This window comes from Argopecten irradians, chromosome 3 (assembly GCF_041381155.1).
Source record: "Argopecten irradians isolate NY chromosome 3, Ai_NY, whole genome shotgun sequence".
NCBI classification, from domain to species: domain Eukaryota; kingdom Metazoa; phylum Mollusca; class Bivalvia; order Pectinida; family Pectinidae; genus Argopecten; species Argopecten irradians.
Window position 1 is genome coordinate 66,378,068 of NC_091136.1, and position 14,872 is coordinate 66,392,939.

Here is a 14,872-nt window from a genome sequence, read left to right on the forward strand (position 1 = left end):
GTGTTAATGGTGTCTATGGCCAGACTGATATCACCAGTCCCCTGTATAACAGTGACCAGCTGTGTTAATGGTGTCTATGGCCAGACTGATATCACCAGTCCCCTGTATAACAGTGACCAGCTGTGTTAATGGTGTCTATGGCCAGACTGATATCACCAGTCCCCTGTATAACAGTGACCAGCTGTGTTAATGGTGTCTATGGCCAGACTGATATCACCAGTCCCCTGTATAACAGTGACCAGCTGTGTTAATGGTGTCTATGGCCAGACTGATATCACCAGTCCCCTGTATAACAGTGACCAGCTGTGTTAATGGTGTCTATGGCCAGACTGATATCACCAGTCCCCTGTATAACAGTGACCAGCTGTGTTAATGGTGTCTATGGCCAGACTGATATCACCAGTCCCCTGTATAACAGTGACCAGCTGTGTTAATGGTGTCTATGGCCAGACTGATATCACCAGTCCCCTGTATAACAGTGACCAGCTGTGTTAATGGTGTCTATGGCCAGACTGATATCACCAGTCCCCTGTATAACAGTGACCAGCTGTGTTAATGGTGTCTATGGCCAGACTGATATCACCAGTCCCCTGTATAACAGTGACCAGCTGTGTTAATGGTGTCTATGGCCAGACTGATATCACCAGTCCCCTGTATAACAGTGACCAGCTGTGTTAATGGTGTCTATGGCCAGACTGATATCACCAGTCCCCTGTATAACAGTGACCAGCTGTGTTAATGGTGTCTATGGCCAGACTGATATCACCAGTCCCCTGTATAACAGTGACCAGCTGTGTTAATGGTGTCTATGGCCAGACTGATATCACCAGTCCCCTGTATAACAGTGACCAGCTGTGTTAATGGTGTCTATGGCCAGACTGATATCACCAGTCCCCTGTATAACAGTGACCAGCTGTGTTAATGGTGTCTATGGCCAGACTGATATCACCAGTCCCCTGTATAACAGTGACCAGCTGTGTTAATGGTGTCTATGGCCAGACTGATATCACCAGTCCCCTGTATAACAGTGACCAGCTGTGTTAATGGTGTCTATGGCCAGACTGATATCACCAGTCCCCTGTATAACAGTGACCAGCTGTGTTAATGGTGTCTATGGCCAGACTGATATCACCAGTCCCCTGTATAACAGTGACCAGCTGTGTTAATGGTGTCTATGGCCAGACTGATATCACCAGTCCCCTGTATAACAGTGACCAGCTGTGTTAATGGTGTCTATGGCCAGACTGATATCACCAGTCCCCTGTATAACAGTGACCAGCTGTGTTAATGGTGTCTATGGCCAGACTGATATCACCAGTCCCCTGTATAACAGTGACCAGCTGTGTTAATGGTGTCTATGGCCAGACTGATATCACCAGTCCCCTGTATAACAGTGACCAGCTGTGTTAATGGTGTCTATGGCCAGACTGATATCACCAGTCCCCTGTATAACAGTGACCAGCTGTGTTAATGGTGTCTATGGCCAGACTGATATCACCAGTCCCCTGTATAACAGTGACCAGCTGTGTTAATGGTGTCTATGGCCAGACTGATATCACCAGTCCCCTGTATAACAGTGACCAGCTGTGTTAATGGTGTCTATGGCCAGACTGATATCACCAGTCCCCTGTATAACAGTGACCAGCTGTGTTAATGGTGTCTATGGCCAGACTGATATCACCAGTCCCCTGTATAACAGTGACCAGCTGTGTTAATGGTGTCTATGGCCAGACTGATATCACCAGTCCCCTGTATAACAGTGACCAGCTGTGTTAATGGTGTCTATGGCCAGACTGATATCACCAGTCCCCTGTATAACAGTGACCAGCTGTGTTAATGGTGTCTATGGCCAGACTGATATCACCAGTCCCCTGTATAACAGTGACCAGCTGTGTTAATGGTGTCTATGGCCAGACTGATATCACCAGTCCCCTGTATAACAGTGACCAGCTGTGTTAATGGTGTCTATGGCCAGACTGATATCACCAGTCCCCTGTATAACAGTGACCAGCTGTGTTAATGGTGTCTATGGCCAGACTGATATCACCAGTCCCCTGTATAACAGTGACCAGCTGTGTTAATGGTGTCTATGGCCAGACTGATATCACCAGTCCCTGTATAACAGTGACCAGCTGTGTTAATGGTGTCTATGGCCAGACTGATATCACCAGTCCCCTGTATAACAGTGACCAGCTGTGTTAATGGTGTCTATGGCCAGACTGATATCACCAGTCCCCTGTATAACAGTGACCAGCTGTGTTAATGGTGTCTATGGCCAGACTGATATCACCAGTCCCCTGTATAACAGTGACCAGCTGTGTTAATGGTGTCTATGGCCAGACTGATATCACCAGTCCCTGTATAACAGTGACCAGCTGTGTTAATGGTGTCTATGGCCAGACTGATATCACCAGTCCCCTGTATAACAGTGACCAGCTGTGTTAATGGTGTCTATGGCCAGACTGATATCACCAGTCCCCTGTATAACAGTGACCAGCTGTGTTAATGGTGTCTATGGCCAGACTGATATCACCAGTCCCCTGTATAACAGTGACCAGCTGTGTTAATGGTGTCTATGGCCAGACTGATATCACCAGTCCCCTGTATAACAGTGACCAGCTGTGTTAATGGTGTCTATGGCCAGACTGATATCACCAGTCCCCTGTATAACAGTGACCAGCTGTGTTAATGGTGTCTATGGCCAGACTGATATCACCAGTCACCTGTATAACAGTGACCAGCTGTGTTAGTGTATGGCCAGACTGATATCAGCAGTCCCCTGTATAACAGTGACCAGCTGTGTTAATGGTGTCTATGGCCAGACTGATATCACCAGTCCCCTGTATAACAGTGACCAGCTGTGTTAATGGTGTCTATGGCCAGACTGATATCACCAGTCCCTGTATAACAGTGACCAGCTGTGTTAATGGTGTCTATGGCCAGACTGATATCACCAGTCCCGTGTATAACAGTGACCAGCTGTGTTAATGGTGTCTATGGCCAGAGCTGTGTTAATGGTGTCTATGGCCAGACTGATATCACCAGTCCCCTGTATAACAGTGACCAGCTGTGTTAATGGTGTCTATGGCCAGACTGATATCACCAGTCCCCTGTATAACAGTGACCAGCTGTGTTAATGGTGTCTATGGCCAGACTGATATCACCAGTCCCCTGTATAACAGTGACCAGCTGTGTTAATGGTGTCTATGGCCAGACTGATATCACCAGTCCCCTGTATAACAGTGACCAGCTGTGTTAATGGTGTCTATGGCCAGACTGATATCACCAGTCCCCTGTATAACAGTGACCAGCTGTGTTAATGGTGTCTATGGCCAGACTGATATCACCAGTCCCTTCCCCTGTATAACAGTGACCAGCTGTGTTAATGGTGTCTATGGCCAGACTGATATCACCAGTCCCCTGTATAACAGTGACCAGCTGTGTTAATGGTGTCTATGGCCAGACTGATATCACCAGTCCCCTGTATAACAGTGACCAGCTGTGTTAATGGTGTCTATGGCCAGGACTGATATCACCAGTCCCCTGTATAACAGTGACCAGCTGTGTTAATGGTGTCTATGGCCAGACTGATATCACCAGTCCCCTGTATAACAGTGACCAGCTGTGTTAATGGTGTCTATGGCCAGACTGATATCACCAGTCCCCTGTATAACAGTGACCAGCTGTGTTAATGGTGTCTATGGCCAGACTGATATCACCAGTCCCCTGTATAACAGTGACCAGCTGTGTTAATGGTGTCTATGGCCAGACTGATATCACCAGTCCCCTGTATAACAGTGACCAGCTGTGTTAATGGTGTCTATGGCCAGACTGATATCACCAGTCCCCTGTATAACAGTGACCAGCTGTGTTAATGGTGTCTATGGCCAGACTGATATCACCAGTCCCCTGTATAACAGTGACCAGCTGTGTTAATGGTGTCTATGGCCAGAGCTGTGTTAATGGTGTCTATGGCCAGACTGATATCACCAGTCCCCTGTATAACAGTGACCAGCTGTGTTAATGGTGTCTATGGCCAGACTGATATCACCAGTCCCCTGTATAACAGTGACCAGCTGTGTTAATGGTGTCTATGGCCAGACTGATATCACCAGTCCCGTGTATAACAGTGACCAGCTGTGTTAATGGTGTCTATGGCCAGAGCTGTGTTAATGGTGTCTATGGCCAGACTGATATCACCAGTCCCCTGTATAACAGTGACCAGCTGTGTTAATGGTGTCTATGGCCAGACTGATATCACCAGTCCCCTGTATAACAGTGACCAGCTGTGTTAATGGTGTCTATGGCCAGACTGATATCACCAGTCCCCTGTATAACAGTGACCAGCTGTGTTAATGGTGTCTATGGCCAGACTGATATCACCAGTCCCCTGTATAACAGTGACCAGCTGTGTTAATGGTGTCTATGGCCAGACTGATATCACCAGTCCCCTGTATAACAGTGACCAGCTGTGTTAATGGTGTCTATGGCCAGACTGATATCACCAGTCACAGTCCCTGTATAACAGTGACCAGCTGTGTTAATGGTGTCTATGGCCAGACTGATATCACCAGTCCCCTGTATAACAGTGACCAGCTGTGTTAATGGTGTCTATGGCCAGAGCTGTGTTAATGGTGTCTATGGCCAGACTGATATCACCAGTCCCCTGTATAACAGTGACCAGCTGTGTTAATGGTGTCTATGGCCAGACTGATATCACCAGTCCCCTGTATAACAGTGACCAGCTGTGTTAATGGTGTCTATGGCCAGACTGATATCACCAGTCCCCTGTATAACAGTGACCAGCTGTGTTAATGGTGTCTATGGCCAGACTGATATCACCAGTCCCCTGTATAACAGTGACCAGCTGTGTTAATGGTGTCTATGGCCAGACTGATATCACCAGTCCCCTGTATAACAGTGACCAGCTGTGTTAATGGTGTCTATGGCCAGACTGATATCACCAGTCCCCTGTATAACAGTGACCAGCTGTGTTAATGGTGTCTATGGCCAGACTGATATCACCAGTCCCCTGTATAACAGTGACCAGCTGTGTTAATGGTGTCTATGGCCAGACTGATATCACCAGTCCCCTGTATAACAGTGACCAGCTGTGTTAATGGTGTCTATGGCCAGACTGATATCACCAGTCCCCTGTATAACAGTGACCAGCTGTGTTAATGGTGTCTATGGCCAGACTGATATCACCAGTCCCTGTATAACAGTGACCAGCTGTGTTAATGGTGTCTATGGCCAGACTGATATCACCAGTCCCTGTATAACAGTGACCAGCTGTGTTAATGGTGTCTATGGCCAGACTGATATCACCAGTCCCCTGTATAACAGTGACCAGCAGCTGTGTTTATGGTGTCTATGGCCAGACTGATATCACCAGTCCCCTGTATAACAGTGACCAGCTGTGTTAATGGTGTCTATGGCCAGACTGATATCACCAGTGTCTATGGCCAGACTGATATCACCAGTCCCCTGTATAACAGTGACCAGCTGTGTTAATGGTGTCTATGGCCAGACTGATATCACCAGTCCCCTGTATAACAGTGACCAGCTGTGTTGATGGTGTCTATGGCCAGACTGATATCACCAGTCCCCTGTATAACAGTGACCAGCTGTGTTAATGGTGTCTATGGCCAGACTGATATCACCAGTCCCCTGTATAACAGTGACCAGCTGTGTTAATGGTGTCTATGGCCAGACTGATATCACCAGTCCCTGTATAACAGTGACCAGCTGTGTTAATGGTGTCTATGGCCAGACTGATATCAGCCCTGTATAACAGTGACCCCTGTGTATAACAGTGACCAGCTGTGTTAATGGTGTCTATGGCCAGACTGATATCACCAGTCCCCTGTATAACAGTGACCAGCTGTGTTAATGGTGTCTATGGCCAGACTGATATCACCAGTCCCCTGTATAACAGTGACCAGCTGTGTTAATGGTGTCTATGGCCAGACTGATATCACCAGTCCCCTGTATAACAGTGACCAGCTGTGTTAAATGGTGTCTATGGCCAGACTGATATCACCAGTCCCCTGTATAACAGTGACCAGCTGTGTTAATGGTGTCTATGGCCAGACTGATATCACCAGTCCCCTGTATAACAGTGACCAGCTGTGTTAATGGTGTCTATGGCCAGACTGATATCACCAGTCCCCTGTATAACAGTGACCAGCTGTGTTAATGGTGTCTATGGCCAGACTGATATCACCAGTCCCCTGTGTATAACATGACCATCACATCTGTATAACAGTGACCAGCTGTGTTAATGGTGTCTATGGCCAGACTGATATCACCAGTCCCCTGTATAACAGTGACCAGCTGTGTTAATGGTGTCTATGGCCAGACTGATATCACCAGTCCCCTGTATAAAAGTGACCAGCTGTGTTAATGGTGTCTATGGCCAGACTGATATCACCAGTCCCCTGTATAACAGTGACCAGCTGTGTTGATGGGTGTCTATGGCCAGACTGATATCACCAGTCCCCTGTATAACAGTGACCAGCTGTGTTAATGGTGTCTATGGCCAGACTGATATCACCAGTCCCCTGTATAACAGTGACCAGCTGTGTTAATGGTGTCTATGGCCAGACTGATATCACCAGTCCCCTGTATAACAGTGACCAGCTGTGTTAATGGAGTCTATGGCCAGACTGATATCACCAGTCCCCTGTATAACAGTGACCAGCTGTGTTAATGGTGTCTATAAGGATCTATAAGGTGTTTATAGATATACAGGAATATTATAGAAAACCTTGGCCAAATCTATATTTTATTCTGATGTTTTTACTGAATGATTAGTATTAAACTATAGAATATGTTATTGTACATCAATGAAAAACAATACATAAACTTGTGACAATTGTTTATTGTTTTATTACAGGCGATACTCTGTCCCGGTTCAGGACAAATTATTCCATATCTGCCATTATCTGGAGATAGAGTACAATTTCATTAGTAGAAAAAGTGCGATTGCTTCCATCAATCTTCCCCGCTCTGATTAAAATTAGACTTGTAATTCCGCCCACTAAATGCTCTACGTTAACTGCAATACTAGATTGCTATCTTCCCGGACTTATCAACATATTTATTATCAGTTATCTCCCTTTGTAAATTGCATAGAAGGCTTTGTCCATCAAACAATCTCTAACGGTGTTTACATGTGTACACTTTGAGACAGGGTATAACATATTTTACTCCAAACATTATTATATACTAGTAAACATTTCACAAATGTGATTTTGATTTTGAAAACCCATCAATTAATGATTAATTAAATAATTTGAATTGCACTAAAACGTGAACATCCTTGATTAGACAAATGACCGGACAGCATATACAGTATACACACCTATGTTTGTAAGTGTACTTATACTGTCTGATGAAGGTGACAAATGTCGTGGAAATGTCATACATTAGATATTCACAACAAATATCATTACATACCTCGTAATTTCCAACTTGAAAAAAAAAGTGTTTAGAAATGATCATTTTGATGTTTGTTTGATTAATCAACGTCCTTTTTGCGATGTGTTACATCTGTGAAGTGAAGTATGGGTTTTGGGAGACAGCAGTATATTCTGTTGTTCCTTATTGTATAGTGGAACTCTTGTCCTTTTTATAGTGCTATAATTCAGAAGCATGTTGCTGAAGACACCAAGCACCACATCCGACCCTGTCACATTATACTGACAACGGGCGAACCACTTGGCCAATTAAATGTTTACGTGGATGTAACGGTGAACCATTGTATTGGGTATATTTGTTATACAGTCTGAAGTGTTTCCTATTTTGATTGGTTACTTTGACCTTTAGTATGTATGTTCACTTTATAGCCTGATTTGATTGGTCACAATTCATCTGCCATCTCCGATAAGTTTGATTGGTCAATATAAATTGAGTTGGGCGTGTCTGCTTTTTAATCTGACGATTTGATTGGTCGTTGAGTTGGGCGTGGCTGTGTTATATAGTCTAATGTTTTCTGTGTTTCGATTGGTCCCTGTATCGTTGAGCTGTGTGTGGCTGTGCTATAATCTAATGTCTCCTGTATTTTGATTGGTCGCTGCATCGTTGAGCTGGGTGTGGCTGTTGTTGCTAGCATCACTATTACTACGGGCGTGGTCGGTCACTTGATCAGTGACAAGGTCGTTAGTGTAAGCATAGTTGTCGTAGGCACTCTCCATTATGTTGCTGTAGTGAATACGACCCTCCTGGAACTCCTCAAACGCCGGGTCCGTCTTCCCGCCAGGCGCCTACAACAAAGTGTTATTGGTATACTGTCAAACAACAGGCTGCAGCTCACGTAAGATTATAGCGATTTATATATATCGTATGACTTTTGGATGAACCGTTTGTACACAGGCAACTTAAAAACAACGTTGTATATGTAACCTGAAGAACCCTTGATGGAATATTAGGTAACAGTAACAATGTTAAAAGGTGGCTAATGTAAGCGCGAAACTTTATTTTTTATGTGAAAAGAAACAAAGGTCTATTAAAGCAAAGCAAATATCTAGTGCAATAACCTTTTTGTATACAAATTAACTGTTGATTGGAGATTGTTCTATCCCGTGATAAGAGTGAGTTATAGGTATGATTACACCTTACATGCATATAGAATCTTCTGAGTGGATTAAACTTGATCACATGATATTGAATAAGTTAGATATCTAACCCATTGGACTCCACACGTGACCGGAAGTTGACTTCATCTGCAACGTCAGCAACACTGTTGCTTATTTTTTTACAGCCCGACGAATTTAGCAACGTTGTTGTTGGGAAATATCTTAATGAGTTCTTTTACCAGAGATTTTTTTTCTTTTAATTTTGTTCGATATAATAAAATAATTATGTCCCTATGTGTCGGGATACATCTAGAATTGTCTCCCTGGAAAGAGTTATTTTCTCTTTGCAGGGAGACAATATTCTAGATGTATCCCTCCTCTGTTTTGTATCCTTCCACAGAGGGCCATAATTGTATATTGTCTCCCTCGAAAGAGTTATTTTCTCGAGGGTGAAGATGTATCACTCCAAAGAGCCATCATTGTATATTATCAGGGTAATTGGTTTTTACATACTAAACATTAGCAAACTTACGAGTCACGAAGATTTGCTACATAGTTATGCATGAACTGCAATGGCCAAACTTGGAGTCCATTCTGTGCTGACTTAGTCTTGGGAGGTTTTTTGCGACTATTCCAGACACAGGGACCTAGCACGATTTTTTTTAACCAACAGTATACATATATATGATACTATAATATATACATGTATACTGTTGGCTAAAAAATCGTAACAGGTCCCTGTGATTCTAGACATGATTACCTGTGTATGGTCCGAGTTATTTTGCTCGGTCGATCTCGGCCCTTTCCGTACTAATGCCCGTCTCCTACAAAACAACCAGGTACCCAATAAGACATTAAAACACGTGCAGTAAACAGATGAAAACACATAAGGTACTTCTCAGGTATATAAGTAATTTACCTCATTTTAAAATGCAGAGTCCGAATTCATGCTAAATTATAAGCGTCTTAAACACAAAATAATTGCCAAATTTAAGTACATACAGAGTTATGATGGTGCAATAATGCGGCTTAGTATGCGTGTAACTGCATTCATTTCCGTGCTAACCAAGAAAAAAAATATGATGCTGAGATTTGTCCCCGATAGAAAAGAACGTCCCATCGTAGATATATAGGGTATTCGTATAATACTAACACTTGTGTTACTAAAATCAACTAGAATGGCATAGTCTGACTTTAAGTGTGAGGTATCATTTATGATTGTGACCAATCACACTAACAGTATCCCACAAAGCCGTTTTTATATTCCAAGTCCCACGTTGTATGAAACCGTCCCAGCAAGTGATTCTAGGAAAAGACTGTTCACCATGCGCTCTTAAGATTGGAGATGATAGAAGAGAGGATAAAGATAAACATTTTCATGGAAGAAAAGTATGTTCTAATTACTGAAAAGGTCTTTAGAATATATTCATATGAACTGTATCCCCATTACTTGTTTAGCAATCTTAAATAGCTTCCGGCAACATTGAGTTTATAACTTTAACTCATTTTGCGACTTTGTGGCAAGTGACAGTTTACGTGATTTAATTGTGTTATAACGGAGGACGGATAAGACCACACGAACATTGTTTGTAAACTCCTAAAACATATTTTACATTCTCATTACTTCAAGTCAACATTCGTGTATTTAAAGGCCCACTACCTTTCCGGAGCAAAATTTATAGGTTTCTTAAAAAACATTAATAACAAAAGAAAATATATATCGATGGCTTAGATGAGGTTACAACACCAAACATATGCAAGATTTCCTGTCTAATGTATGATAACAGTGGAGATTCATTTCGTTGTTTTGCCGTCTGGCGCAGTGATAGTCAACTACCGCGCGGCATTTAGGACGACGGCGGGAAACATAAAACGACCCGCGTTATGAAAATTAACATTTTATTTATTCTAATTAAACAGTTCTGGAGTGATGATAAGTGTGCTAGTAAACGTATAGTTAATAACTTCTGCGACTCTACAAAATTATTGATCTCGTTTTACATTCCTATTTTAAATATTAAAAGCCGTTTCGGAAAGGTAGTGGCCCTTTAAGCAGTCCAAACTTTGACGTAAAACATCTTCATGGTTGGGCTATAAATAAGCTGCTAGTAAACAATCGATACATGTATTCTGTTTTGTGTTGATAACTGATATAATCAGTCTATGGGACACATCTGTTATATTGATTTTATAGAATGTGATATTACTAGGACATCGCGAAGGGAAATAAATGTGGTACATGTTCAGTACTTTTTTCTGCGACGCTAACACATCAGCAAGGGAACAGAAAGAAAGGTGAAATACTTTATACGCTTTAGTTTGTCCCTGTTTGTCAGATTGTCGAATTATCGTCATAGAAACGTGACAGTGACAACGGGGCACTGTAATCAGATCTACATTTGTGTGTGAGTGGGTAAACATTGGTACAAAACAAGATAATGTACACCGTCCCGGTGTAATGGGTTTAGCTGCTGTGTGTATAATAGAAAATAAATGGTCTATAAGTTTGGTATGAATTACGTACCTGGTATAGGTATGAAGTACGTACCTGGTACAGGTATGAATTACGTACCTGGTATAGGTATGAATTACGTACCTGGTATAGGTATGAATTACGTACCTGGTATAGGTAAGAAGTACGTACCTGGTATAGGTATGAAGTACGTACCTGGTATAGGTATGAAGTACGTACCTGGTACAGGTATGAAGTACGTACCTGAACCAGCAGAGAGTTGCCAGGAATATCGTCAGCAGTAGACACACACTTAACACTACGATGGCGATACAGGAGGATCCACATTGTGTGGGTGACTGGCCCTCAGTCTGTGGCTGAGGGATAACACACCTTAACGCTATCCGTTCTGTGTCATCCTCACTCAGCCCCTTCCTCCTCGCCACCTCGAGCTCCCATAGTAGGTCCTTCTTCCAGGGAGGGGGGCATGGGGCAAACTGTAGCAGATCGGCTCCAAGAAAGTACGACTGTTCTGTACAAAGGTATGTGGTACCGCACTGTTCCCCTACCCCCGGGCTCGCTGTCGATAACCCCGGGACTACCGCGCTGATAATGGAGCCAACATCCATTTACACCATGACTTCCTGGTTGTATCGTTAGATCATTGTAGCCACGGAGTTTGGAATATGTATACCATCTATAATATATTAGGGAGTGCTTCTCGTTTCATCTTCGTGGTCACGTGACCATGATTGCTGTACAACACCTGTATTTCCTATCGATTTCCATCTTTACCCATTAATATGGCAGCGAGATTAACTATTTTTAATGGTTAACGCAAGTCAGTGAAGCGAAACAACTCCTATATTATGACGATTAAACGCCTACCGCGGAAATTATATTTATCATAACAAGGTATATATTGTGTTTTAATCAGCATACACACGTTACGATCGTGACAAGGCCAAAGCCAGACACACAAAACCCGTATACTCTTTTTTTCGTCCAATCGTTGAATAGAGCTTTGATAATAATCCCATTTTTTTTCATACTGTACATTTCCCCTAAAATATTTTGGTGCAACATTTTGCATTATCGAAGTATTTTTCTCACATGACAAAATCCTTGTGCTCCTTATGGATGGATAATGACAAACTGATGTATTAACATTGAGCAAAGAAACCACTAGTAGCGAATAGTACTCACGAGCGTAATAAGTACAGGTAAATCAGAGAACAATAGGACAGTCACGGGTATAAGGATGGAAGGATGGGTACTTTTTCAATCAACCTGTCTTTTTGTTCGAGGTTAAGAAGCATGCAGTAGTCAGTTATTGCATGATTTCTCGTCACTTGGGACTTATTACCTTCGCTCGGAAGTAATAAATCCCTTATTACTCGAAAGCCATGCAATAAACTTTACCTTTTTTAATTGTCTTAACCTGGAGTATGTGGACATATAAACAAACCACCCATGATTTAAGTCACAACTATCTGTCCTGGTATGTAAAGGTTATTGCATGGCTTTCGAGTAATAAGGGATTTATTACACCCGAGTGAAGCCAGTGGGTAATATGTCCCGAGTGACGAGAAATCATGCAATAACTGACTTACTGCATGCTTCTTAACCTCGAACAAAAAGACAGGCTGATTGAAAAATACACACCTTTCCATCCGATCGTCCTGATCATTTCCCTTTTAGGTATAACTAGCCAGTACATTGAAGGAACTAGCCAGTACATTGAAGATACACGTCGTCCTGATCATTTCCATACTAGGAATAACTAGCCAGAACATTGCAGATACACTTTGTCCTGATCATTTCCATATTAGGTATTTAACTAGCCCTATACCCGTGACTCTCCCATTGTTCTCTATTTTGATTTACATGTACCTATTATGTTTGTGAGCACTTTTCAGTATTAGAGTTCCTTTGCTCAATGTTAATGCATCAGTTTGTCATTGTTCATCGTAAGGAGCACAAGGAGATTTGCCATGTGTAGAGATAAAAACTTTGATTCTGCAAAATGCTGCATCAAAATGTTTTTAGGAGATATGTACAGTATGAGACAATTGGATTATTATCATGCTCTGTTCAGCGATTGCAAGGAAAATAAGTAAATGAAGAAAACAAAATTGTCGAAAACTTTATATGTAAGTAAATTTTATTTAAAATTAATTCCATGCATCCATGCTTTCAATTGATAACATGCATATACATTAATACCAAGGCATCATTTGTTGATATAAAGGTTCACGAGGCGTTAAAACTTTTCCTTGCAATACAAAGTTGCTATCATATAATAATTAATTGAAGCTCTTTGATGTACATTTAAATAAATGTTATTTTCTTATTGCATTGTATTTTTAAGAATCTTGTCAGCATTGGTTAGTTGGTCTATTGATTAATGTAATCATTAGAACAAGGTGAGTAATGATTATCTCCCCTCTCTTACAGCATTTGTTACCATGGTTGACTGCACACATGTCCAGACCATTTCATGGTCATGTAATAATCCTGATTGGTCATGAATGGGGGATTCAGCCCCTTTCATGTTCAAGTAATCATGATTGGCCATGAAAGGGGGTTATTGTGGAGTCAACTGTGGTAGCAAGACATTTATTGGCCCCACTTTTCCTTTGTGAGTATGCAGTAAGATCAATAAACGTACATGTGATAAGCAAATGATTGCCGTGAGTGACATATTACATGCGTTTCTGTCACAAAGTTCCTAAACTTAGAGAAACAGCTAATCAGTGATGAAATATGCAAAACCAACAGCAGCGAGTCTAAATTCTGAAGGAATTATGTGTATAACAATATGGATGATACTGGGGTTATAATATAAAAAAATATGCATTGTTTTCCTCATATTAAATTGTTGAATTCATGTTTGTGTTGGGTATTTTGATTCCATCCGCTACTTTGTCTCTGGTCACCAACTGTCCATTAAATGACCAAAACTATCCTTTAAGTTGTTACTTATTGGACAGTTCAGTTCACTTAATGGACAGTGCATGATCACCAAAGTACTTTCATTCAGATACTGGAATAACTACACTAAAGAGGATATCACAACTATATTTTAAATACAATGTATATGTGTAGTACAAGTGCCCTGTACTCTATCACATAAAAAATGTGGTCAGTAAATTTAACATCGAAGGTCCAAGGACGGACAATCGTACTCATACACAACAGAATATCTAAGGGATTGTCCATTCAGGATGCAGTTCAAACCCACAAACCCGATTATAAATAATAGAATACAGTACATACATATGATTTTGACATCCTCCATTCCTCCGAAATCCGTTCTGTTCATCTTCAATTAAATTATTTGATTCTAGCCATTTAGACAGACGAGTATTCAGTACGTCAAAGTATATTTTATATGGGGTTGAAAGTAACTTGATCCCACGGTATAAGAGGGGTATTCGGGGATTTGTTGATTTCGGTTTAATTATAGGGTAAATCATACCCCTTTTCCAAATACCCGGTACAATTCCATTGATAAAACAGGTACTGATAATATCGAATAACATTCTCGTGCTTATGTCGTTTTTAGAGCTTCATAGGGAATGCCGTCAACTCCCGCGGCCTTGTTTTGTTTTTACGCGCGAAACTCCATCATATAATTCCTTATGTGATAGGCTGATTAAGGCTGCTCGTGTCGCGTTTTATGGAATAGTTGTCATGTGATATCGATTCATCCGTGGAGACCCCGTCACTGATATCATTCTACGACTGCCCTCTAGCTTTGCTCTTGGGGTAATCTCCCTTTAGCGCAGTCGGTAAGGGGCGGACCAGTGAGTCCGGGGTCGTGGGTTCGATCCCGGTT

General features: G+C 42.0%; 1 protein-coding gene across 2 annotated transcripts; it reads right to left on the minus strand.

The window, feature by feature from the left end:
• Nucleotides 1–6,867: 6,867 nt before the first annotated feature.
• Nucleotides 6,868–12,095, minus strand: LOC138319387 (uncharacterized). 2 transcript variants are annotated; one of them, XM_069262486.1, is made up of 3 exons: nt 11,248–12,095; nt 9,340–9,403; nt 6,868–8,267 (listed from the first exon to the last, which is right to left on the minus strand). In XM_069262486.1, exons 1-3 carry the CDS (start codon nt 11,658–11,660, stop codon nt 8,043–8,045), a joined length of 702 nt encoding a protein of 233 aa, XP_069118587.1. In that variant the 5' UTR covers nt 11,661–12,095; the 3' UTR covers nt 6,868–8,042. The 2 variants fall into 2 exon arrangements, with proteins under 2 accessions (XP_069118587.1, XP_069118588.1); XM_069262487.1 differs by having other exon boundaries at nt 11,296–12,039.
• Between the last annotated feature and the right edge of the window lie 2,777 nt (nt 12,096–14,872).